The sequence below is a fragment of the Ptychodera flava genome, chromosome 17 (assembly GCF_041260155.1).
Source record: "Ptychodera flava strain L36383 chromosome 17, AS_Pfla_20210202, whole genome shotgun sequence".
Taxonomy (NCBI): domain Eukaryota; kingdom Metazoa; phylum Hemichordata; class Enteropneusta; family Ptychoderidae; genus Ptychodera; species Ptychodera flava.
Genome location: NC_091944.1, coordinates 30,943,882 through 30,971,762, shown reverse-complemented (window position 1 = coordinate 30,971,762; position 27,881 = coordinate 30,943,882). Strand labels below are relative to the sequence as shown.

The window sequence follows — 27,881 nt, the reverse complement described above, 5'->3', positions numbered from 1 at the left end:
CAAAAATGCCGTGCACTGATTATTTCTCCACCGCCGTTGTACATATACCCTACGCTCATCCAATAGATAGTGAAGATCTCTCTGATGATTAAAAGGGCGAGTGGTGGTCATATATGCCCTTCTTGTGCATAAAAAACGCAGGAAAATCATGAACAGTAGAAACAGCGCGCCATTATTCAAATCCGCCATTTTGAACTTTGACAGGCCAGAGGTCTCAAAGGACGGTAAAAATTTACGTTGGCCCTAATTCTGGTACCGGGAAGTGTGGATAAGTGCGGATGCGGCCCAAATCTATTCCCAAAAGGACAATTATTTTACGTCTGCCAAAATTTCAATTGGATTGCAAATGTTAACAAAGTAAACAACTATATTCTCCTGTTATCTCTTATAGGCTCAATTACCAGTTGTAACAATTCAACTCACACCCAATACATGATTATGACATGAACAATGACATCATACACTTTTTACAATAAAGCAAAATATTCAATGAGTTAATCATGCACAATGTCCATTAAAGGGTGTGAGTTGAGTTGTAACAACTGGTCTTTGAGCCCATTTCAGTGAATAGAACAACATAGATAATGTTAAAAATAAAATAAACACAATGATGTCAAAAGTTGGCAACTTTGTGCCTTTGACATTCATCAGACATCTCATTGTCCCGTCCGAAGAGTTGAGTGTCCCGTCCGAAGAGTATTTGTACCATTCATTTCCTGATTGCAGTATAACTTTATTACGAATACTGAACAGGTTTTTCACTAATTTTTGTTAATACTGCTTGCATTAAAGTTTTTTGACAGTGATTGATTTAGCAAATGTGCATTTTGTGTTATTGGAACAAATGCAACAACGTGACACTTATATTTCCTGTAGATATATCTTCCTAAAATTGTTACATAATATTTTTATCATAATGAGAAGCTATCTACATTGTCTGAAAAATGGGTTCCAGCCAAGACAGAGATATTCTAATCAAAATCACAATAAAAAATAATTAATTTAGGTTCATTTTCACTTCTTAGTGGAAATTTGTCCCGTCCGAAGAGTTCTTCTACCATCAAATGTTAATACATGTATTCCTATTCACAAACTATTTAAACTATCTTTTCAATACCCAAAACATGTACCTGAAAGACTAACCTAACTGATTTTATAAGTAGCCAGTTTGTTGGCTGTTGTTCATTTTTCATGATTTTGACACCCATTTAGGCACGTTTAGCTTGCAACAGCCCTCTAACTAGTCTGTCATTCCAAGCTTTCGAAAGTGATAACGATTTACTACATATCTTGTAGATTGCTGATCCATACATGTGGTGTGAGGACCCAGATGCAGATGAAACCAAGGCCTTTGTTGATGCCCAGAATGAAATAAGCATGCCTTACTTGCAGAAATGCAGAGTACGGGACCAGTTCCATGATAGGTAAGCATGCAGTCATGGTGGCCATGCATTCAGTGACCATGTCTTTTTCTTTGTATTGTATTTGTATGCCAAGGCAATTTTGACATTTTGTCAAGGTATATGTAGGTCAGTTTATTTTAAAGAATCACAGACTGCATTTATCAAATTTCAATGACATACTGATATGTGTCATAACTGTATTGTTCTGCCATTGAGTTTTGATGCAGATTTATTAGAAGTACATGTATTTCCTGCCATCAACACAGAGCAAAGTAGACGGTCAGTCAGTGTAAGGATAATCTATAATAAATGAAAATGTCCATTCAAAAGACTTACTTGAATTCCCTATTTCCATCAATTAAATGTGAAACTATTGACAGCTGACTTTATGCAGTATGGCAGCCTGTCATACTACCGTATTCCTCCGATTCTAAGACCCCCTTTTCAGAACCAAAGATAACGAAAAAGATATGGGGGGTCTAATAAACGGATGTCACCGCGAAATCGAACGTCGAAGTTAATTTATGCTAATTTATGCAATGTTATGCAAATTTTTATGCCAATGATTTTTTGATTCACGCTACAGACAACTCACACTTTGTGATATCGACTCATGCCATGCTGCGTAGATACTGGCAGTCGAATCTGTACAAGTATAAATTAATGGAGATCCACAAGTCTTGAAATATAACGTATTTGCCATACCTTCTTTTACTAAACAATACGATAGCAATAAATCTTTGTATTTCGTGAATAGATAATCACCACGAAACTTTGTACAACAAGTACGTTCCTCAGCAGCAGCTAGCTCCCCATAGCATGGCCACAAAGGTCAGACAATGAGTGAAGGGAAAGTCCCTGAAGTTCCGCTGGCTGTGATTGGTCAATTTACGCAATAGGTCAAAGGTGTCAGTGCATGAGGTCAAGGTAAAATTCTGTTCAGTGGGATGGTGTCCGTCCGATGTTTTCTATGTACGATTTTCATTTACTGTACTCCTTAAAATAAACGATCAATTACTGTACGTCGTGAGTTTTATTATTTTGCTCCTAGTTTCAAAAAGTCTAACCGTATCTCGAAACGAAACGTGATCAGGCAGGCTCGAACAGGTAAAGTGTTGAGGCATCGGCTGGCCGAGACGAAAGATTGCTGCCCCAATCTGCTTTATATTTGATGTGTTGAATTTTTGGCAATACACCCTGAAGTTTTTTTATTACTTGTATCGATGACCGAAATGTCTCCTGATGTGGAATTCAGTCATCTATGATCAACTGTTCGGAATATGGTACGATCATGTCGCACGTTTTTGTTCTAACAGTAAGTGTATATAGGGCCGTTTAAGCTTATGAAGTTGGGTATTTTTCCCTCGCAAGACTTCGAAAGCGTGCATAATCTTGAAAATCTGTTACACTATCGTTCTACTCATTGCTGGGACTAGTTCAGGAAAGGACACACACAAATGCCGTTCAAACAATAAATACCTTCATTACATGAGAAAAACTACAAAATTGATGAAACATAAACGGAAGAAATTCAAAGAATTTTCAGTTCATGCGCGGAAGAAACTTTGGATATGGCGTTTCGTTTGTCAACACAATAATTGCCCTCTTCATCTAAGTCAAACCAGTCGAAGTCGATATCGTCGTCATTAAGTCTTTTTGAAAGATTTTACGATGCCAATGATATTTCTATTTTCACTGGTTGCTTATACGGTAAAGTTGAACGTAAGAGAAAACTTGCAGCTCTTCACAATGATCACAAAACTACAAAAGAAAACTTACGTGATAGAAATCTGTTGAAAAAATCTTCTTATACTTTAATGGTAAATTTGAACGTAAGAGAAAACGTGCAGCTATTCACAATGATCACAAAAGATACCTTACCTGATAGAAAACTGTTGAAAAAATCTTTATAAGCACACCATTTAAAGAGCAACTCTTTATGTGCCGTAGTCTTTTGCCTCAGTAGTATGAAAACAAAAGTGTAAAAGTTGAGCGAAGCAAGTTCAAAGCTCGTGTCATTCACACGTCCCAAATTTTCTATTGATAACGGCAACAAAAGGATTTCCCGACATCGTCACAAGATCCTATAAAAATGCGTCGATTTATCGTAGACTTTATTTTCAGAAAAGTCATAAGACAGTGCATGGTCGTCATGGGCAAGAAAAAAAGTAATTATTAAAAACATTTTCGCTGTCGGCATGCCTAACTACCGTCGCAATCAGCTAGAACTTGGTTTGCCGTATGAACTTCGCCAAGATGCAGACAACATACACGATCGAAATGCTGTAGCCGTTGTTCAAGATGGTTGCAAAGTTGAAAGTTTGAAGCGAGATGCAGCACTCATACTGGGCACGGTTACTTTCGAATATCATCGATCGTGACGTGTCAGTCAACAAAAATACTACTTGAAGGCAAAGAAGAAAGCATTCATCCATTCTCCAAGAGTTGGCATGGCAGAGAAATGTCACGTCGGTGTTTTGGCAAATAATGCGGCTGTACCTCTGCTAAAGCAATCAGTCCGAGGTACTGTTTTCACCGTTCATATTCACTAAAACAGACCAAATCATGCCGCTGACCAAAAAATGAAACGGCCCTTTTAAGGGCGACAACAGTCTCCAAAAGAGAACTACTGATACCCAAACTTTTCTGTGTTTGTATGAGTGTAAATTGTGTTTGTTTGATCGTGATGAAATGAGCGAATCGTACTTGATCGACAAGTCCGAAAACCCGACGATCCTAAATGTTCATTTCATGGTAGCCAAATTGCATCGAAATGTTCGATTCGTACATAATCAGATGTTGAAAAATCTGCTTATTTTGATGGTAGCAAAATGACAGTAACGAAAAGACGACATTGTACTAGATCGAGACGCTAAAAAATCCAACTCTTTTATATTGTTCATTTAGGTAGTAAAATCCAAGTGTAGTTTTATCGTCAGGAAATGATAGAACTGTTCCCGATTGACATGTTCCAAACCCCAACAATAGTGTGCGTGTGTGTGAGGTTTGATACTTCACTTTGACACTTGTTTGTGACTTTGATAAGCAGCGTAGGTGTTATGGATATTCTGGTCCCATTACATGACAATGGCTCTATTGTTCCAGTCAAAATTCGGGTGTACCCCCCTGGGGGGGTCTTATAAACGAACTAACAGCTGATTGCGAATTGATAAAATAATCCTGGGGGGTCTTATAAACGGGCGGGGTCTTAGAATCGGAGGAATACGGTAACTGATAACTCTATCAAGTACAGTAACCTCTGACCTTTCGATTGCCATCATTGTTCAATAGCTATGCATGCTATCTACCCAATTGCTATATAAAACAATGAAGTATTTGAGTCTAATTAGAAATTTGTTGACATTATCATACTGTGAGTTCAGGATCAGTGTATATAAAAACATAGAACAGCGTAAGAAAATGAAGAACAATTAGTTCTGAAGTTAATTTGGTATTGAGTGAATAAGTCATCTCAAGAAAAGAAATAAACATATATACTTTTACTGTGTGTGGAATGCATAATGATATTTTTCACATACCTTTGCATATCAACTCTGGATGTGTCTTTGACCTTGTAGAAGCATCTGGATACTTAGAATCACCATTAGCATAAACTCACTCTCCATGTCATATGGAATGAGATATACCTGCATTCTACCTGTTTATCATCAATTGGTGTTTGCAAATATAAGCTATGCATGGACACCAGTATTTCTGTTTGTCTTGTACAGATTAAAGGAGATGTGGGACTTTCCAAAGTATGGATGTCCATTCAAAAGAGGACCCAGATATTTCTACTTCTATAACACAGGCTTACAGAATCAAAGGTAAGAGTTTGTTTTGTGTGTACACAATTTTTATTTCCACATTCCTTTCAGTTTTACTTTCATGTAACTTTCAAAGTTCTGTGTTTAGGTAAAATAGCAACATAAGTATTATTAATAATAATTACAAAAAATGACAGAAGTAAAGCGATTTTAATAATTTTGAATTACATTTTAAAAACTTTCCTTTCAAATAACAGAAAGATTGATATTTCAGCATTTTTGTGAGAGAGAGAAAAAATATTTCCAGTGTTACTGTAAGCCTCTGTAATTCTTGCCATTGTAACATGTTTTGGGACCAATTCAAAGAGACTGTATCCCATGCAGCGGTTGAACTTGTGTTAGGGTAAAATGTTTCATTGGAGATGTTATTGTTATCTTCTGAAAACTGTTGGATTTGTTGCTGTCTCTGATTGCACTGACAGTGATATTCATTCTTCCAAAATACAGTGTTCTGTATGTGCAAGATTCTCTAGAGGGAGAAGCAAGGGTTTTCCTTGATCCCAACAAGTTTTCTGATGATGGTACGGTGGCGCTGCGTGGCTATTCCTACACAGAGGATGGTGAATACTTGGCCTATGGTCTGAGTTCAAGTGGCTCTGATTGGGTCACTATTAAGGTTTGTGAAAACCATTCATTAGATAAAAGAGAGGGTTCTTTATTTATCTCTGTAACCTCTGTGTAATGCTTGGTTATAAAAAATAACAAAGTGATTAACTGCTTTTATGGTTTATTATTCAGTTGCATATGATTGAAAAATTGAGGGAGATGATGGTTGAAATGTGATGCTAGATTCATGAATGCAATAGAAGATAAAAGGACTGTCAAATTTAAAGTGCCATTAGCTGTAACTTTTTATGTAGTTCTATTATTGTATTCGTAGAATGCATTTTCTGTTCCCTAAAATCATGTTCAAATACCTAATGTTCAGCTTGTCAACAAAGCCTGTAGACGTATAGCATGTCCAATGTTATTGCTACGACTGAATTTCAGTCCACATTTGAATTTGTTTCTCAACAAATAATATTGCATATTGTACAATGCATTGTATTGGCAAGACTTACAGATAGGGTATAAGAATAGGAAATGAAGCGCTTTTCTTAGACGCAAGTGATGGAATAATACAAAGCTAAATTTATTGAACATTCTTTAATGACAAAAGTTCAAATTATTTCAAACTTGTCTGTACTTGTCACAAAGCTAGCTTTTTCATATTTTACATGGTGTGCTGGTGATTACGGAGACCTTCAATACCCAAGTCTTTCCTTTCCGACTCTGAACAGCAGATCTTAATGTAATCTCTATCATGTGTATTTTGATAGTTTATGAAGGTAGAGGGCGCTGAACAACTGCCAGATGTCCTTGAAAGGGTCAAATTCAGTTGTATGTCATGGACCCATGATGGTAAAGGATTGTTCTACAATGTAAGTGTAATATTTTTATACAAAATTATTTTAGAATCTTCATAATGTGTGTGTAACACAAGGTCTATGTGCTTTTGAACTTTGCATTGAGGGTACCGGTAAGTAAGCAATGTGGTTGATTAAAACACTTAACCATATGTTAAACGATAGGCAACCATAACTGTGGTAAGTAAATAGCATGAATATCTGCCTATGGTGTCTGTTAAACTTAAGCCTATCTTTAACTATTGTTTGCTAATCATACATTTGTAAATTTAGACCTAGATTTATATTTGTCCCGCACAATTTGTCAAAAAAAAGAAATATCTCATAAATTTGTCTGGTTAAAATGGGTTGGGAAGTAATTGTTTGTGTTGTAGCATTGGGCTTGTGCAGTGTAGGATTCTCACTGTATGTGAAGAGCATAGTATGCAAAAATTACAACAATTTACTTGTTTATCACAGAACCCTTCAGTCGAGTCCTAAAATAGTCTTTGATTTGCTTCTGATAGACATACCCAGAACAGGATGGCAAGTCAGATGGCACAGAAACTACCGCCAATTTACACCAGAAACTATACTACCATCGGCTTGGTACAAAACAGTCAGAAGACATTCTGTGTGCAGAATTCCCGGAAAACCCCAAATGGATGAGGTGAGCAAAAATCATGAACATATGGACTATTATCACATATGTTATAGAGAACAGATCAGGAGACATTACGAGATCTTGTGCAAGTGCAGTGCTCTACAGAACATTGTTGTATGTAAAATTGCAGATTATTTATAGAGCTAAAGCCTGAATGAAGTCAGTAATTTATGCTAAGCTTTGTTCCCCAACTGTGTTTTACATACGTTCAACCAACCTGTTGAAAATTAGGGCTCACAAATGTCTGGTGATGAAAGGGTTACCCTGTTCCTCCTGTACCCCTGTAAACAGGGCATCAACTACCATTGATAACAATAGCTTTGGGCTAAACCATGGTTGTGAAAGGATTGAACCAGAACATTTCAATGCAAGCTCAACACATTCCATGAGACTTACAACAGTGATCGTCAAAGTCTAGTGAGATCTCTTTCTGTAGCTTGAGTGAAATAATATAGGAACCAGCTTACTCATGTTTCCACAGCAGTGTGAGTTCATAATAGTGATTTTAGCATGAGATGAATTGGGAATCGACTGAAAGCGGCCAAGTTTTATTATGATTTTGTGTAATCAGTCAGTATTTGTGTTCTCATTGCAGTGGAGCAGAACTGAGTGATGATGGCAGATACATTGTGTTGTCAGTCAGTGAAGGATGTGATCCAGTCAACAGACTGTATTACTGTGACATGGAGACACTTACAAATGGAATTGATGGTAAGTGATGAACTGTCAATCAATCTTGACCTTTCTCAGTGGATGTATTGGAGTGATAAATGGAATATAATCATGAACAGTATTCCTTACTTAGTCCTCTGCTACAGTCAAGAAAATTGCTACAGTCAAGAAAATAAATCGAAAGGCCATGCTACAACTTGTCATCTATGGTTATGTTTGTAATTGTTGTTATCATGGTAGGAAATGGGTTGATGTAATACCTTACTGTCCCAACTCATCTTCTTCCTCATTTCAATCAAAATTGTCCTACAAGGCATCTTTCTCGGGTATCCCCAAGTATGTGCTTCATGGCCACTACCAAGGTTGTAAAGGCCACTGATTGGGTCATTTGTAAAGAACATCTACAAAATTAATGTATCTGACTTGTTTTCTAGCCCATTACTGCAAAGTTAGAGTCAATATGACTTCATGACAACACAAACCAAATGAAAACATTAACAAGGACCAAGATTAAAACACAATCAAGCAAGTCTGACAAGTTTTACAGAATTAACAAGACTGAATGATTCACATTGCATCTTTTCTATATTCCATGAGCTCATACTTGTGCCTAAGTGTGTATCACAGTGTCTTTGGGATTGTCTAAATCTCTAAGTGTGTGTAACTGTGAAATGATCTATTCATCAAGTGATACACTTCTGACATGCCCATTACTTTCTTTTTCTGTTTTCATTTGAAACAGGTTTACTGTCGTGGGTGAAACTTGTTGACAACTTTGATGCGGAGTATGAGTACATCACCAATGAAGGAACCTTGTTCACTTTCAAGACAAATTTGAAGTCCCCGAAATATAAGCTCATCAATATCGACATCAGCAAGCCAGAAATGGTATGCTGCCCTCATTGTCGTCATTTACTTTGCTACATTTCCTTTGTTTTTTAATGTGTATATATTTTTCCTCAACAAGTGTCATCAAAGTGATTGAATATAATCATTTGTTTAATGGTTATCCTTTTTTGGAAAACCAGGCAGATCTGATTCCTTGTGATCACAGACAAGGAAACTTTTCCCAGCTTTCATGCCATCATTGTCTTTTCCTGAATTTCCATCTGTTATGAAACTTTTTGCAGGAAAACTGGAGTGATTTGATTCCAGAATCAGAACAGGATGTCTTAGAGTGGGCAGCTTGCGTCAATAAAGATAAATTAGTATTATGCTACCTCAATGATGTCAAGGTAAGAAGAGAATCTGTCCAGTTCTCCAAAATAGCTACCCATTTTATAAGATTTGATATCTTTTGCAGAAAATGGACATCACCACCTTGAAAAAATACCCTCATGTGGCCGCCTGATACTAAGTATGCCTTGGGATCAAGTTGTCAACTATGGAATTTTTCCAATCCACCACAGGTTTTCAGTGGTCCATGGAATGGTTTCCATTCCCCAACCCTATTTCTATTCTACGCCTGTATGAGAGCTTGTGAAAACGTTATGAAGAGTGCATCAAACTTTACTACCTTTTCCTGATCATATAAGTGTCTGATGTAACAAATGTTTACTTCATTCCTACAGAGTCGACTATATTTACATGATCTCAAGTCAGGTAGCAGATTGACGTCTTTTCCTCTGGATGTCGGTACAGTAACTGGCTACTCAGGGAAAAAGAAGGATACAGAGGTATGTAAAATCAAAATTTATCATTGAACTAATCAGGATAACATTTTAACATTTTAGTGAATCCTTCCGGTGCTAAACAAGATCCACCTAGACCTACATATATATATGTACCTTTTCTTAGTTGACAATGAGCATAAAAGTTTATGTGTACTTGTACAAGGCTGTGCACCAAACCCCATGCAATATGTAGTTTGATTTTTGGATGGCTCATTGGAACCATTCCTTCGATGTGATTGAACATTTCACTCAAGGCTTTCAAATGGACAAATAGTGATGTATCCAGGGTCCGTATACTCCTTGAAAGTCCTGGCAAAGCCACCTGGAAAATCTTGGAAAAGTCCTCGAACATAAAATTGAGTCCAGGAAATTGATAAACCTCCTATAATTTTCAAAAATTACAAGACAATCTGTTGTGATACCATAAAAATGGTATCTGAAATTGTATATGAATATGACATATTGTAAAAATGATATCTGGAAAATTGTATTTTAGACCTCAAAAGCACCTTGAAAATTGCTGAAAAAGTCCTTAAAAAGTCCTTTAAGTGTCTTTGAGTTTAATATTCTCATGTCAACAAAAATGTTTATAACTCCCTGTTTCATCGATATCACTGTTCATTTACAAATTATTTAGAGTTACGAGTGACATACAGGGTAACACTAAAACAAAGCCTAAAATGTGTTCTTGAATGTTGATAGATGGATGTTGTATATTTACATTGTGACTGCTACTATCACCAAATTTGAGTTTTTTCTAGCACACCTTTCAAAAACAGAAATTTGCATATATAACTTTTTTCCCATTGACGTGACAAATGTAACATGTCAGTTTGTTGCATAGTACAATCCAATATGGCTGTCACCCACTCATCCCATCACTCAAAGTTTCTCAGCGCTGAACACACTCATATTCACCACAGCCTATCACCAACTATTGATGACTACTCCAAATTCTCAACGTTCTCATCAGGCCTTTAAGAAACTCTAGATGACTAGCTCTAAGAATAGGTAGACTTCTCTGACGTTTTACTATGTTCAAAACTTTCATGTAAAACAATGTGTTTTCACTCAAAGTATGCTGCAAAAACTTTGAAATCAGCTATTAAAACACTTTAACACTCAAACTTTCAAGGATACAGGATAAGAAATGAAGAAAAGCATTTCTGTGTTTAATATGTAATCTTAATTCTTCGCTAAATGTCTGTTTGTGACACTTTTAGGAACATATATTTGTGAATAATATGTAGAATAATGATGTAAGATTTTCAGTTCACAAATCAGTATAACTGTTGAATTTATTCTGATATTCATGAATTTGTTCCACAGCAGATTCAAGTGAAGAGAGTTTTTAAATTTTTTCTTTGAAGGTACCACTGGATATCGACATCTGAAAATGTTCTGTATTCTGTTTGACTTTGAAAAGTACATTCTCTTAATATTACACAGAAACTTTGACATGGAATTCCCAGTTTAGTCTTCTGGGGAGTTTTCATACAACAGATATCCTGTAAAAGTTGATAACTGAGTGCTGCTGCCGTACAAAGCAAAGCCCTCATGAAGTTTTACCCACACTGTATCTCCTCGCTGCAAGGTTACAATGACGCTGTTAGAAGCTGAACCACCTTGTTCTGTTTGGAAGTTACCAGCATGAGCACATGGCAGTTGCTCATCATTTTTCATCAAGCAAATATAAAATTCACTATGTGGGTTCTCCCCTACGCCAGAAATCGTGAAGAAATAAACACCTGGAATAGAGCATGTGAATTTACCTGTGGATTTACTGTAACCATCGCCTATGTTGGTGTGAACTTTGTTGTATCTGACAGCCCTGCTGCTTTGTGTTATACGGGATATGAATGATAATTCTGCAACTGAAAATGCTACTTTGGACCTTGGGGTATTACACTCTGCCTGTTGTATTTCCCCAGGTTCACATCTCTCTCCTTTCAAACCGTCCAGGCCTGGAAGTCCTCGCTTCCCTTTAGGTCCCCTTGGGCCACTCTCACCGGTCATTCCCTTGTCTCCATGATGACCTGTCTCCCCCTTTGGACCTGGTTTCCCCTGGACACCCTTCTGACCAATCTGACCATCACCCTTCTGTCCTTGGTCACCTTTGTCCCCTTTCAGACCGTTCAGACCGTCTTGACCCTTCAAACCGGGAGGACCCACTGGTCCAGCATTGCCAGGAATTCCTGGAAATTCAACATGAAGCAATGAGATGCTATTGTAGCACAATGACAAATCTGAACAACAGAGTAACCAACACTTTGGCCACTTGCCATTTCACCTGCCATCCTGCAAAGTCAGTATACTGTGATAATGTGTATTTTAAAGGCTGTTTTCACATACTTGGTGTGTCTCATGTGCAATCATATAACATATCAGGGTTTTCCCGAATGGGATTTTAGCGCCGGGGCACCCATCTGTCTTTGGAGCAGTCTATTAATATGTTAATAACCATAAAAATGGAATTATTTTAACCACAAAAGAAAAAGCAAATTAAGTATTGCTATATAAACTGGATGTCCCAGTGTTTTCCAAGCTGTGGTGAACAGTACATGTATATGTGCTCAGCGTTTTGCTCTTTGAACTCTTTTACAGCCCAGCTTAGTTTTCATAGAGACAGATGCTGACATTTGGTGTACCGGTATGACCATAAAAGCAGACTTTCTTCACATACATGTAGTTTACAGACAGGGATGGGGTATGAGTGCTTGACATGAAATATTCCTGACTTTCCTGGTGAATATCCGGATAGCTGGATCAATTTCCTATAACAATAGTATGATTACCTGGAATGCCTGGGACTCCATGGAGAGAGTTGCTGCATTGTCGTCTTGGAGATTGGATTGTCTCTGTGTCTTGGCTTTCAGGCTGCAGTGTTCCAGTCTGAGTGTCTACACTCTCTGCCACAAACATTGAACATGTTGAAAGTTGATACAAAGTAACGATGATGCAACATCGTAGCAGGATGAACTTCAGATTCCTCCTCAAGGTCATTATCGGTATCCTGAATGTCAAAGAGCACATGAAATGTTGGCATAGGAAAACAAAATGTAAGAGGATATTCAGAGCTTCAGTAAAGTTATAGCATAAATTTGGTGACAATATTTGAAAGTTTTGAATCCTTATAATGTGAGCTTTGTCTACATTAAAGTAAGGATGAATCCCATTCAGAAATATATTTTGAAATGCTAACGAAATGTTGGTTACTATGTCTGCGGTTACATGCAGTTGTTCAAAAGGAATTCTTTCAACTATTATGTTGCAGATTTTCACCGAATTTTTGTCAGCTGGCTCTTCAAATAAATAAGCAACACCAGTAGCTTACAGTTCTACAGATGCTCAAAATGTGCAGACTAAAAATTGTGTCAAAATCTCAGTTCCAGCAGAGTTTTAATAACATGTGAATTAAACTTAATTTTAGAAGAGACAAAAGCAACAACTTACTGTGAACGAACTTGGTAGAAAATTCCAGCATCAGAAGACAGACTACACACTCTGGTATCAGAAGACTTTACCAATGACAAGATCCTGCCCTACAGTACTTTTATACATTGATGTATGCAAATTGCAGTGTCTGGTTCTCATTTTGCCCCTGTTCTGAGATTAATGCCAATGTTTACTTCTTTTCAAGTCTTTAAGTTTACAATAACTTTTCCTGCATTGACATCAACATAAATGAGTGTACAATGCTGAAATTCAAAAGTTTCTCGCAGTGTTAGGTTTCCAGTGTGAGCTGTTTTTCCTGTTATAAATTATCTTACTCCCCATGGGTACATCTTAATATCTGTTCTTGCTGTTTTCATGTTGTTTTCTGCTTGGTACAAGTCCTTGCATTGATGAAAGCTTCAAATTCAGTAGTTTCTCGCAGTGTTGGGTTTCCATCTTAAGTCTGGTATTGGTGACATTGTTTTCCCTCACTGGACGTAGAAAATTTGACTCCTGGTTTACAAAATCTCATCACATTGCACTGAAATAGATTGGCCATATGTTTTATTGTGTTATATTATTTCTCCTCCTTCAGTTGAGTTGCACCCCAGCAAAATGATGCTGCTTAAAAAGTGTTACCTCACAGCAGAGGAGTTTTACAGCGCCCTCAGTGTTCGGATAAATTGATGTCCAAAATGGCGTGAACCAATTTGACAGTTGTCATCTGTTTGACTATGGGCAATTTCAGTGCATAAGTGATGGTCAGATGCATACAATTCCTTAGCAAATCACTAATATTAGGTTATATACTTCTCAGTACTTTTGCTGAGGTTTTGGAAGACAGGTAATGTTGTGGGAACCCAGGTACCATTGATGTTGTCTCCAATAGGATTACATTGATGTAACATAGGATCTCCTGTATTAAAAATATATCGGGGTACTGGCCCTATTAAAAACACTGTCACTTATTACGTCTTAAAGTTTGGTACTTTCAAGTATTGCATAGTAGTAGCAGATTTTAATGTGCCTATACAGTGCCTATACCGATACAGTGCCTATAGCCTGTACTGTGCCTTTTCATTGCCTATAATCTGATGGTTGCCCAGTATGATACAGGACACAAGAAATCAAACTTTTACCGCTGCTAAGACAATGGCACAGACAATATAAATGTATGAAACTGTAAGCAAGCAGTTGTTTGATTATTATTACGGCTTTCCCTGCTCTTCTCCCAGATGTGCTCACACCTTTATCTGTTTGTGTTATGAAACAATTTGCAATGGTTGCTCAGTGGCCAATCTGTTATGTTCCGAGTGATGTCTCACTCAAGTTCAACTGATTTTCCTTTCAAAGTTGACACCTTTCTCCATGATGTGCATATATGTTGTTTCACAAATAGCACAGCTGTGTGTCCATTTATAGTTGTTTTTACATGTCCAATGCTTTCATTTAGATATTTCCTTACAAATTTCGTCAAAGTTTACATAATTTTTAAAATGAAATATTTTCAGTTGCCAGTGGGCTCTGAGAGACGTCATTACACTCATATATGAATATCTGTATATCAGCTGCCACTGATAACCCTGTGGACTAACACAGTGGACTTACACAGACATGACTTTTTTCAATTTTCAGATTTTCTACCAGTTCACATCTTTCCTGACACCTGGCGTCATATACCGCTGTGATCTCACAGCAGAGGAGTTAGCGCCCGCAGTGTTCAGACAGATTGATGTCAAAGGATTTGATCCCAACCAGTTCCAGACAATTCAGGTGTTCTTCAAAAGTAAAGATGGAACCAAGATACCAATGTTCATTGTTCATAGAAAGGTGGGAATTCTTGTAACATATCTTACCATTTGTTGATGTTGTTTGTATGCTTCACAGATTATGGTGATCTGACAAATATGTTTGTTACATTTTATATTCATAAGGAATGTGGTGTGTTCCAATTGTAAAAAAATTGTAAAAAGATTACTAGTAGTTTAAGTTCATTATTTCTGTGAATTTTGGATGTTCAGATACATGCTTGAGAGTGTTCATCAAAATTCAAAGTAGAAAAAAAGGGTTTCCGTGCTGGTTAATGAGAAAGGGAGTGAATTTTGCATGCAGGGCACTTGTACACACCAATGCCAAAAACATGATGAGAGCATTTCATTCCCAAGGGTTTGCTCTATATGAAATAGTAATGAATTTCCCTAAAATCATGTTTGATGACTATAAAATGTTGTCATGTCATTGAATAGAATTTCTCTCCATTGAGTCATGTGCAAAGTTTCATGAAAATGACAATACTAGAAAATGAGTTGCCAAGAAGTGACAAGAGGAGACACCAACGCTAATTTCGATTCAAAATAAGAATTTTCATTCCAACTTTTTTTCTATGAAACTTAATCATTGTCTTTCATAGTAAAGAATACAAAATCAGGGGGTCACTGTTCTAGTTTCTGATAAAACCAACAAATATCCTAAAATTTTCAAATATTTTAGGGTAATAATATGAACACTATAACCTATATTTATCTTTATGACACACCACATGCTCATTCCGTGTCGCGATTCGCCAGAATACATCACGTGACGAGAAAATAGATACGTCTAGTCCCCATTGAATCGTGAGAAGTGACGTCAGAGGGTATTTTTTGAAAAGCTATTTCCCTAGGGAAATAGTTCAGACCAAATTTGGAAACGTGCCCAGTCACGTGACCGTAGCTTCGTCTGCAACTTTGCAACAATGGCAGGTGTGTAGAACGTTATGTGCGTCAGGGAAGAGCGACGAGCCTCTCTCTAAAACAGATTTTCCAACATTTTCCAACATTCCAACAGCGTAGGATTTAAACAGCTCATTATCAAATTCAAGCGCAACCAAGGATTGTTGCTAGGTATGCTTAGGATATTTTTTAAAGAAAGTGGTACCACATACAACTGAAACCGCTGTGGAAACATCGCCCAGTAAACTTGTCACAATGGATTGTTGTGGTGCAAAATATCAAACCACATTAAAAACTATGTAACATAATACATCATGAACGTGTAGTGTGTTACAAAACATCTATAAACTAATCTTTATTCGGGCTATAGCGCCTGTTCATTACCCCTCGTGGCCGTGTGTTACCAGAAACACATCGCTATACCCCTCGGCCTATGGCCTCGGGGAATAGCGATGTGTTTCTGGTAACACACGGCCCCTCGGGGTGAGAGATGGGTGCTATAGCCCTCATGACCAGGCAATAGGTGTTTACTATGGGCAAAAAAACAAAACAATAGAGTTGATACACTTACTTCAAAGGCTTTTTGAGTCCAAATATGTAGCAGACCAACAGAAGTACTGTGAAAATTTGAATGTACAAATTTGAGTGCACAAAATATTTATGAAACCATTGTGGTGAAAGGGTTCAAACAAGGTGATATACTTGTAACATTACTGAATTTATACAGCACTGTACTATCTACATGTTTGGACTGTGAGCAATGCTGTAGTACAGACAATCATGAACTTTGTAAGTCTCCAACAGTAAGCTTTTTAAGATTTGGCCAATGGGATCTTGCATTACAAACTGCTTCTGTCAGCTGTTATTGTACAATTTCTCCTTCAGGGCATTGAGTTGAACAGTTCACATCCAGTTCTCTTGTATGGTTACGGTGGTTTCAACATCTCCATCACTCCGGGATTCAGTGTCTCTCGCATCGTATTCATGCAGTACCTGGGTGGTATCCTAGCAATCCCCAACATCAGAGGTGGAGGGTATGTATCCATGACAACCAGTTCATCATATTGACTGTTTTTTTGCAACCTATGTTAGGTATCTTGTACAGATAAAAATGTACATTCTGATTTCACATGCATGGTGGTTTGTGTAATGTCTGCTCTGTGTTTCAGGAAAAGTGATTTTGTTTTTGTTAATAGACACTGATTAATCATGTTAGATCACTTTGTCGTTAGTATGTGACAATTGAAGACATACCATGTGTATGTGTGCATCTTTCATTTGTTCACCATGACTTGTTCACTGTATATCTTTGGACAATCTATTGGTAAATATTCATCAGAAAAAATGAATAAGGCTTCAGTCATTGTGGGAAACAGTTTTAAAGTTAGTGATTGCATATTAAAAGTCAAAGGTCACAAACTTTTACAAACTCAAAAGAGTTTGTTGACATGAAAATTAAACAAGCTGTTATTTGTCGATTAAAGGTGTAGGTTATGGTATAAACTTTTTAGAAAAGTACTCTTTAAGTAACAATTCCATCCCTTCTGTTACTCCTGCAGTGAGTACGGTGAAACCTGGCACAGAGGTGCAACATCCGGCAATAAACAGAATTGTTTTGATGATTTCCAAAGTGCCGCAGAATGGTTGATTGATAACAAATACACAAAAGCCGAAAGGTAAGTTACTTCGCTTATGCCTCTCAAAGGTGTTTTCTTATGATAGCATTTCTTACTGATAGCATATATATTAAACTGGCTTTAATAATCTGTACTTTTGGTGAATTTTCAACTTTTACTAATCAGAAAGTTTTGGCACTTGAACAACAAATAAATGAATAAATAAATGAAAAAATATAAAATGGCATCTTGTTTGATGCCAACTGCCAATATTTGACCCTGAAAGTCAGGGTGGATCATATGAAATTGAGAAAAAGGAGGTTGTTTAAGAGCTGAACAAAAGAGCCCTCAAATTTTTTCAGTTACCTGCCTGATTGAAAGTTTGAAATACTTCTGGAATTTTATCAAATGTTTTGTTTGCAGAGATCAGAGGAAAGATCCATAACAGACGTGAATTTAGTCCATTTTCTCCTACGGTGATATTTGAGCTTTGTGAAATTTACTTTAATTGCTCCATTTCATTTTACAGGATTACAATCAATGGTGGTTCTAACGGTGGATTATTGGTTGCAGCTTGTGCCAACCAAAGACCTGATCTCTTTGGCTGTGTCATCAATCAAGTAGGGTAAGTGATTACCGGTACAAATTTTGTGAAATGTTCTTGTTTTAATTAGGATATAAATATATAGGTGATGGATTTCTGTATAGGAGTGGGATTTTAATGGGAGTGGAAAATCCATAGGCACAGGTTTGTATTACAACGTCCATTTCAGCCTTCACCAGTTTTTTCGAGAGAAAAGATATCCACTGATATCCACATACAACTATCCTACATAAAAATTTGTTTCTTTCATGTGTCTGTTCTTTGAACCATGGCCCCTTATTGGCAACAAGGAGCTCATGTAAACCAGTTGTGTGTTCATGTGAGTTCACCCCTAATGGTTCTACTCCGGAATAAAAAGGACGCGATGCGTTCTACAGACTCAGTACGCCCACATAATCACGTGATGCCGGTACAAACAAGCCCACATGTGTACTAACGCGTATGGAAATACATGTACGTCTATGCGCGTTTGCGCACATGGCTTTGTTTGTACCGTGGTCGATTCGAATTCCGGGTTTGGCCTATTGCCTGTAATCAGGTTCACAATCACCATTGATAGCAATTGCTTTGGGCCAAACCATGGTGTTGAAGGGGTAAAAGGATGTCAGTTACCTGTACTTTTGTACTGGTAGCTGATCATTTATCTTCACCTGGGGGCCATGCAAAATAAAGTTTGCCACCAATCCTGCTCAGAGCTTCTTATGTGCTATATGTATATATGGAATACACGTTTCTTTTACCGTACATTAGCATATTTTAACTTTGAATAGTACCTTTGAAGCTGTAAGGTGTTTTAGCCGTGTTTCAAGATATTTCTTTACTGGTATGTCACAAATCTATAAGGTCTTCCATAATTTGTCAGCTTCTGAGAATGATGTTCTTGCAGTCAAACCAATGAAGTTTATTCATACAGCCATATTTTCATCCACGAAATTGACGTAATTTGATAATATTCTGAGAATCCAGTCAATCAGTGAACTACCACAGACATTTGAAACTAAATAATGCATTACTTTCAGCCAATGAATATTTTTCGTTGATAATGACTTATTATAAATAGATTTGTATACTCAAGCAATACTCATGGATACAGTTTGCATGAATTACTTATTTAGGAAATTTAGCTTTTGATGCGTAAACCATGTGCCAAAATCAATTGACTACTTAGCAGACCATTTTTTTTTTGGGAGAATTTTTCAATTCATTACTTATGAAGAGTCAACTGACACTATTTGTGTGTGCTGTCATCCACATAGACAGAACGCCTCTGTTGAGATCAGAGGTTTCAACATCCTTGACATGCCTCCAGTTCCACAATACTTCATTGTCTATTTCCTGTATAAATGTAGTAAACAGGTTCTTGTTGCCAACCGAGAGAAGCCTTTTCATGACCTGTTTATGCAAATGATAAATTTCAATTTACAATTGTTTGTTGTTTAGAGTGATGGACATGCTTAAATTCCACAAGTTTACAATCGGCCATGCATGGACAACAGACTATGGTTGTTCAGACAAGAAAGAAGACTTTGAATGGCTGATTAAGTGAGTGTTACCAATATTTTAACTAACCTGATAGCTTGGGTATGAAATTATGTCTGTTGATTTTAGTTTAAAAGAAATTTGATGCCTTAAAATACTTTTTCTCTATGTGTACATGTACATGTGAAGCCAAAGCTGATATAGGTATTTTCTATGAGCTGGCTAACTTTGGTTGATGTGCAGATATTTTTGTTGGTATAAATTGCCCTCCTATGTGAACTCTGCAAGAGCGCTGTGATGTAAAGCACAAGAAATGAGTAATCCACATGAATTTTGTGTCTGAATTTGTAAACAGAGAAGCATTGTTACGAGAGTGTAATTATTTCAACACAAACATTCCTGCATTTCACAGGTCAATTTCAACAATTGATGGCATGTCATTGTATCAGAGGCTTGTCATGAAATCTACATTTTCATCTGGTAATTTGGTCAAACGGCAGTAATGCTCCATAAATGATAAAATAACTGCATATTAGACGTGTTTACAAATCAAACATTCCATGGAGTTTGAGAAAGAAGAAGTTGCAGTTTGTGAAATCTAAATATACGCAAAGCATGATCAAGTACTTAAATGGCACTGCTCGTGTCAAACTTACTAGAACAACACTTTTGATATGTTGACTTGATAATATAAGATAAAATCAAATATAATATTAAAGCTGCAAGCAGCGTTGGCGGGGCCCAAGCGGATAACATGGTTGAAAGATCTTGCACTAATGATATTATGTGCAAAATTCGATCTTGGAAAAGTATGATTTTGAACATCATCTCATAGTTACTGTACGTGTCAGTGGGAATTGCATGTTTTACGTAAAATCCAATATGGCGGCCAAATATGAAGGATGTAGCACTTGTGGTTAATGAGTTATGGACATATACTCATATTTAAGGGCAAAGGTCATCGAGGTCACGTGACATTTTGTCAAAAAAATTGTAATGCTAAGTTATCCCTATATACCAAAAATCAGACCTATTGCTCTATTGGCTAGATCAGAATTAGATATGCGCATAATTAATGAGGTACAGGATGTGGTGTCATAAGGTCTCCCATCATACCAAATATGAAGGGTGTAGCACTTGTGGTTACTGAGTTATTGACATATACGTATATTCAAGGTCAAAGGTCATCGAGGTCACGTGACATTTTGTCAAAAAAATTGTATTGCTAAGTTATCCTATTATACCAAAAATCAGACCTCTAGCTCTATTGGCTGGCTCAGAATTAGATATGCGCATAATTAATGAGGTACAGGATGTGCTGTCAGAAGGTCTCCCATCATACCAAATATGAAGGCTATAGCACTTGTGGTTACTGAGTTTTGGACATATACGTATATTCAAGGTCAAACGTCATCGAGGTCACGTGACATTTTGTCAAAAAAATTGTATTGCTAAGTTATCCCTATATACCAAAAATCAGACCTCTAGCTATATTGGCTGGCTCAGAATTAGATATGTGCATAATTAATGAGGTACAGGATGTGGTGTCATAAGGCCTCCCATCATACCAAATATGAAGGCTGTAGCACTTGTGGTTACTGAGTTATGGACATATACGTATATTCAAGGTCAAAGGTCATCGAGGTCACGTGATATTTTGTCAAAAAAATTGTATTGCTAAGTTATATCTATATACCAAAAATCAGACCTCTAGCTATATTGGCTGGCTCAGAATTAGATATGCGCATAATTAATGAGGTACAGGATGTGGTGTCATAAGGCCTCCCATCATACCAAATATGAAGGCTGTAGCACTTGTGGTTACTGAGTTATGGACATATACGTATATTCAAGGTCAAAGGTCATCGAGGTCACGTGATATTTTGTCAAAAAAATTGTATTGCTAAGTTATATCTATATACCAAAAATCAGACCTCAAGCTCTATTGGCTGGCTCAGAATTAGATATGCGCATAATTAATGAGGTACAGGATGTGGTGTCATAAGGTCTCCCATCATACCAAATATGAAGGGTGTAGCACTTGTGGTTACTGAGTTATTGACATATACGTATATTCAAGGTCAAAGGTCATCGAGGTCACGTGACATTTTGTCAAAAAAATTGTATTGCTAAGTTATCCATATATACCAAAAATCAGACCTCTAGCTCTATTGGCTGGCTGAGATTTAGATATGCGCATAAATAATGAGGTACAGGATGTGGTGTCATAAGGTCTCCCATCATACCAAATATGAAGGCTGTAGCACTTGTGGTTACTGAGTTATGGACATATACGTATATTCAAGGTCAAAGGTCATCGAGGTCACATGACATTTTGTCAAAAAAATTGTATTGCTAAGTTATGCCTATATACCAAAAATCAGACCTCTAGCTCTATTGGCTTGCCCAGAATTAGATAAGTGCATATTTAATGAGGTACTGGATATGGCACCATAAGGTCTCCCATCATACAAAATATGAAGGATGTAGCACTTGTGGTTACTTAGTTATGAACATATACGTATATTTAAGGTCAAAGGTCATTGAGGTCACATGACAATTTGTCAAAAAAATTGTATTGCTAAGTTATGCCTATATACCAAAAATCAGACCTAAAGCTCTATTGGCTTGCCCAGAATTAGATATGTGCATATTTAATGAGGTACCGGATATGTCACCATAAGGTCTCCCATCCTACCAAATATGAAGGATGTAGCACTTGTGGTTCCTAAGTTATGGACGTATATGTATATTTGAGGTCAAAGGTCATCGAAGTCATGTGACATTTTGTTAAAAAAATTGTTTTTCGTAGTTATCCCTATATACCAAAAATCTGACCTCTTGCTCTATTAGGTTGCCCAGAATTAGATATGACTCTCACATAGGCCAGAATAAGCCATTTGTATAGCTTAGCTGCAGAGGTATATGGGAGGTCAAAGGTCATTGAAAAATCAGAAAAATAATACTTTAAAAATTTTCTTCTCAAAAACTGCCTGGTTAATTTCCTTGAAATTTGAAATTTATTTTATAGCATCTAGTAGTGTGGCCTATAAAGTTTGCGAAAAGATTTTGGTGTTAGTTCTGGAGAAGAAGTTTTTGAATGATTAAATTGCGATTTTTCGAAAATCCAATGTTGCGGCCAAATCATCTGACCGATCCTAATGTCTTTCGCAAACTTAAAAGAGATCACTCTAAGGATGACATAAGTAAAATTTCAGTAAAAATCGGTGTGTTTGTTATGGAGAAGAAGATTTTTAATGATTAAATTGCGATTTTCGTAAAATCCAAGATGGCGGCCAAATCATGTGACCGATCCAAACGTCTTTCGCAAACTTGAAAGAGATCACTCTAAGGACGACATGAACAAAATTTCAGTTAAATCGGTGTTTTGGTTCTGGAAAAGAAGATTTTTAATGATTAAATTGTGATTTTCATAAAATCCAAGATGGCGGCCAAATCACGTGACCGATCCAAATGTCTTTCGCAAACTTGAAAGAGATCATTCTAAGGATGACATGAGTAAAATTTCAGTTAAATCAGTGTGTTGGTTCTGGAGAAGAAGATTTTTAATGATTAAATTGCGATTTTCGTAAAATCCAAGATGGCGGCCAAATCACGTGACCGATCCAAATGTCTTTCGCAAACTTGAAAGAGATCACTCTAAGGATGACATGAGTAAAATGTCAGCTAAATCTGCATGTTGGTTCTGGAGAAGAAGATTTTTAATGATTAAATTGCGATTTTCGTAAAATCCAAGATGGCGGCCAAATCACGTGACCGATGCAAACGTCTTTCGCAAACTTGAAAGAGATCACTCTAAGGATGACATGAGTAAAATTTCAGTTAAATCGGTGAGTTGGTTCTGGAGAAGAAGATTTTTAAAATTAAATTGGTATTTTTCGAAAATCCAAGATGGCCGCCAGGTCGCGCGACTATTTGAAATTTCTATACCCAGGTGCACGAGATCTCATAGGTACCTATTAGCCCTGCAAGTTTTAGAAGTTTGCGGTAAGTGGTGTTTGAGTTCTAGGTCGACAAAAAAAGAGCGGAAGAAGAAGAAGAAGAAGTAGAAGAAGAAGAAGAAGAAGAAGAAGAAAGTTGAACTCCTATAAAACCAATAGGGGCCCAGCCGGTCGGCTTGGGCCCCTAATAAGATAATATAAGATCAAATCTGTGATTAGCTAATGCTGCAGGAATTGAGTCGATAATTCATGAAGTATATAGATTTGAGAATTCATGAAGTATATACCGTTAGATATAGCAATATTCTGATGATAACATTGTAGAGTTAATGATGTGTATCCTGATCAGTGGAGAGATACAGTGAGGTTGATCAGAATATGTATGTTTTGTCACATTTATCAGGTATTCGCCTCTACACAATATCAAAATACCTGAAGGTGATGGAGTCCAATACCCGGCCATGTTGCTACTCACAGCTGACCATGACGACAGAGTGGTACCGCTGCATTCTCTCAAGTACATAGCTGAGCTGCAACATGTCATGAGGAATGAAACCAAACAAACCAACCCTCTGATGATCCGCATTGACACCAAAGCAGGTCATGGAGCTGGCAAGCCAACCGCTAAGTTGGTAAGTAGGAATTTTGAAACCCCTCTAGCTTCCCCTACAGAGCAGTCGTAGCACCAGCTTTCCCATAGAAAACAATAGGGTTATCCCATTGCACAAGTAAAAGAGGTTGTATCAGTAGTAGATTTGGTAGGATTCTAGAAAATATGATGTACAAAACTGGCAGTGAAGGCACCATTTCAGAGATGTTCTTTGACTTTGAGCATCCTACAATGTGGATCAGAGTATTCAATTTTACATAATTATGATCTCTATAACACTGTCCTGTACAAATCACCAACCCTGAAGACACTGCAGCCCTTAGCACAAGATACTGTATGCAGTAGATATGAAAGTATCAGTACCCAGTAAATGTTATAAAAGATTATATTTTATGTCAAAGGTCTACTACAATGGCCGTTTACCTGACATTCTATGTTGTAGTGGATGATAATAATTATAGCAAGCAGAGTTTCTGAATCAAACATCAATAATAAATCAATACAATACATCCACACAATGGGTGTTTTAGGATCAGTTGTTATCCGTTACACATCTATATGTATCTACTTGAATTTATATACTTATAGTAGATGTGTAGGTACATGTATGTCTATCTGTTCGATGCAAAATATATAACTACCGCATTTGTATTGTGTTATTCAGAATGATCACATATTGTAGGTTAAAACGTAGGATTTAATACATTAATATGAGTTGAACATGTGTCAAAGGTCAAAAACAGAAAAAAAAGCTGAGCAAGTAAATGTTTTATATGTGCTCACAAAGATGGGTGAAGATGACCCAATTTCATTGAAAAATTAAAATTACATTTTAAAGTGTTCTGTGTGTACCACAGCAGACATACTGGCATAGATAGTACCGCAGGGTAAACTGGATATATTTTGTGCAGATTTTCCTGGAAGTAATTTTCTCTGGCCATCTTTTCCTTTCAGATTGAAGAATACTCAGATATCTATGCATTTATAGCAGAAAATCTGGCTCTACAATGGGAAGATGGACCTTCCAAGTTATAGAACTCACAGTATACAGTGCATCCATGAATGTTTGTCATTCAGCATAACTAGATTGATGCATTGTTTGTAAGAGTATAAAAAGTCATGGAAATGACATTTTAATACGGAAATAAAGTACAAGTGTGTTGAACTAACCAAATGTCCTTGTGACTCTTTTTTAGGTAGTAGCCTATAAGGCTAATTTCTGTGGTATGATAGTGCAAATGATTTCTTCAACAAATTCAAACAAGGGAAATACCGCCCTCTGGAGATACTCAGGTGGATAGAGGATGGACTTGGATGTCAAAGTAAATGTGAACATATAATATGCACATCGAAACAGAGAGTTTTAGACATTTGCACAAACTTTCCTAGACAGAACTACAAACCATTCTCTTTCTGAATTAAGAATACAAGTCTGAGGACACCAAGCAGTTTTGCATTAGACAAGAAGAATACCTAAGTTTACATGATATACGAAATTCAAAATGGCTGCTATACCCTGTTGTAACTCTGCTCAGACATTTAGATTTTTGTTTATACAAAAAAAAAATAGTGACACTCTGATTTAATCCACATGCTATAACGTGTCCACATAAATCGCAGACAAGAAAAGTATTGTAAAAATTTGAGTGTCTCAAAAAAACGTGTGTGAGGCACAGTGTTGAAAATTCTATCATGATAATATAATCTGATTTGTGTAGGCAATCTAACCATTGGCAGCTTTGCACTCCCATCTTTTATATCTTAAGCCTGATATCAAGTACTGGTTTGCTTCTTTTCCTTAAAATGGAATGACCATTCATCATTGTTTTGGAAGCAAGGTTTTTTGCAAAGTTTGGGCTTTGTGATTTTGGTATCAACCATTACAATAACACTTACGGAGCTCAAAGGAGAAATATTACAAGTTATTGCCTGAATACATGGGTTTATGTGCCCGAGAGCAGGTGACAATTTGCCGACGACTGGAGGGCAAATTGTCAAATAAACTGACTGACGACTGGAGGGCAAATAAACCCATGTATTCAGGCAATGTAGTAAATATTTTTATTACATGCCTCTTCACAGTTTACACTATGTGATATTTAGTTACATGAAGTGCATTCTCAAACAATTCTACCATTATCGACCAGCATCAAATAGATTTTAACAAAAGTCAAAATAGCAGTGTACACATGGATATTTTATGTCTAGCGTTAAGCATCTTCCTTGACGTCCAAAACATCGAAAGGCTTCACTGGACCTGGTAACTATGGAAGCTGGTCGATACATCGTTCACATGGCCCACCAACTCCGAGATGTTCCTATTCAAATGAATTCACTGATTTGCACTCACATGAAGGCATGTAATAATAGACCGTTATGTTTTGTGCTGGATTACTGTGTCAATTACCAAGACACAATCTTACAAGGTAGCAACTGTAGTATATACCACATCTTTGCGTTTGATTGAAAGTCTTGTTTTTTCATTTATTTGTTTATTTTACACCCAGAAACGACATTTATGGTACTTATGACACAATATCAAAAAATATTGCAATGCAATCGTCAGAACATGCCTTTAAATTTGTAATTTACTTAGAGCAATATTACCGGTGTTCTTTGTAGCTTGATTTCTCAATGTTTAAGAAAGTCTTGAACTTGCATAAGATTGCTTTGAAGAAGTGAATGTCTTGATCTATTTGTTCAAAATTCCATGTCATTAAATGTGACAGTTTTGAATCAAAGGTCATTTGAGGTCATCCAAAAATTGTCCAAAAAATTTTGGTTCCACTCTGAGCCATAAGCAGTAGGAATGACAACTGTAGCCCCATAGTTACTGAGATACATTGATTATGCAAATTTATGAGATCTGCAAAAATATAAATGTAATCACTTACGAATCTTCTCAAAAAAGATAAGGTCAATGACCTTGAAATTTGGTGTGTAGCATTTATGTCGTATGGTCTAAAAAAATTGCTAACAGATTTTTGATTGGTCAAGTTTTATGCAAATAAGATGGAATATAAAATTTGAACGCAAAATAGCAGCCAGGTCACATGACCGACTGAAATTTAAAGGGTGGGGTGCACTACTGCACTGGAGCTGCAAGTTTGAAAATTTTAGGCTGCGCGCAACAGTTTTGGAGATCTAGCAAGACTAAATGGTGGCGGAAGAAGAAGAAGAAGAGGAAGAAAGTTGAACCCCAGTAAATACAATTGAGCCGAAGCCCCCATTGGACCTGAGCCTCTTAAAAGTGAGGCAATTTTTCGAGATTGACAAGACTGCATTTTGTATCTGACTCTAGGCTCGTCAGTCTCCGATGATATTGATGACGATGATGATGATGATTAAATATTTAAAAATGGAGAAAAATAAATTATATTTGGACTCTGTAAATTTGTTGTTGTTGCCTAAGTATACATATGCGCTGTATCATAGGCCCTCGAGAAATTTTTGCAACAACAACTGTGTTTCCTCTGGCTTAAGAATTTTTTTAGTTAATTTACGAATTGGGTATTGAAAACTTTTCGTAAATTTTGAAATTTATAAGTAAACTTAACCGTTCCAATGCGGAATATCATTCAATCTAATTCAAAATAAGTACCACATGTGCTTAGACACAACTATTTTGAGGTTTTGGGGCCTTCAGGTCTCAATCAACTAGCTGCTTCCTTGCATTTGTATATTTACGAATCAACAATGAAAAAAATTAGTAAATCATCTAAAAAATTAGTAATTTTACGAATTTGAGAGTGACAGAGGAAACACAGAACAATAACAACAACAAAAACAACAAATTTACAGAGTCCAAATATATTTTTATTTGTCTCCATTTTTAAATAT

The 27,881-nt window shown here is 36.7% G+C and overlaps 2 protein-coding genes across 3 annotated transcripts in view; one reads left to right on the top strand and one right to left on the bottom strand.

The window, feature by feature from the left end:
• The window catches only part of LOC139116039 (prolyl endopeptidase-like), a 30,088-nt gene extending 4,873 nt beyond the window's left edge, over nt 1-25,215 (top strand). The window contains exons 2-17 of one of the 2 annotated variants that reach the window (XM_070678535.1): nt 1,297-1,424; nt 5,135-5,230; nt 5,678-5,846; nt 6,550-6,651; nt 7,143-7,285; nt 7,875-7,990; nt 8,694-8,839; nt 9,082-9,186; nt 9,523-9,627; nt 14,695-14,889; nt 16,656-16,804; nt 17,330-17,446; nt 17,916-18,011; nt 19,431-19,532; nt 23,835-24,063; nt 24,996-25,215. In XM_070678535.1, the coding sequence (XP_070534636.1) occupies nt 1,297-1,424; nt 5,135-5,230; nt 5,678-5,846; nt 6,550-6,651; nt 7,143-7,285; nt 7,875-7,990; nt 8,694-8,839; nt 9,082-9,186; nt 9,523-9,627; nt 14,695-14,889; nt 16,656-16,804; nt 17,330-17,446; nt 17,916-18,011; nt 19,431-19,532; nt 23,835-24,063; nt 24,996-25,076 (2,079 nt within the window). In that variant the 3' untranslated portion in view covers nt 25,077-25,215. Of the gene's footprint in view, nt 1-1,163; nt 1,425-5,134; nt 5,231-5,677; nt 5,847-6,549; nt 6,652-7,142; nt 7,286-7,874; nt 7,991-8,693; nt 8,840-9,081; nt 9,187-9,522; nt 9,628-14,694; nt 14,890-16,655; nt 16,805-17,329; nt 17,447-17,915; nt 18,012-19,430; nt 19,533-23,834; nt 24,064-24,995 lie in introns of both variants that reach the window. The other variant, XM_070678536.1, reaches the window with a different exon arrangement.
• LOC139116044 (complement C1q subcomponent subunit B-like) lies at nt 9,625-13,183 on the bottom strand. The gene is made up of 3 exons (XM_070678542.1): nt 13,078-13,183; nt 12,420-12,637; nt 9,625-11,819 (listed from the first exon to the last, which is right to left on the bottom strand). Exons 2-3 carry the CDS (start codon nt 12,625-12,627, stop codon nt 11,098-11,100), a joined length of 930 nt encoding a protein of 309 aa, XP_070534643.1. The 5' UTR covers nt 12,628-12,637; nt 13,078-13,183; the 3' UTR covers nt 9,625-11,097.
• Nucleotides 25,216-27,881: the final 2,666 nt, after the last annotated feature.

What these genes read in the sequence shown, in the direction of transcription:
- LOC139116044 (XM_070678542.1), bottom strand. Translation starts at nt 12,627, where the DNA reads ATGACCTTGAGGAGGAATCTGAAGTTCATCCTGCTACGATGTTGCATC. An exon ending in TGGAGTCCCAGGCATTCCAG is followed by an intron (nt 11,820 to 12,419) that starts GTAATCATACTA and finishes TTGAATTTCCAG; the next exon opens with GAATTCCTGGCAATGCTGGA.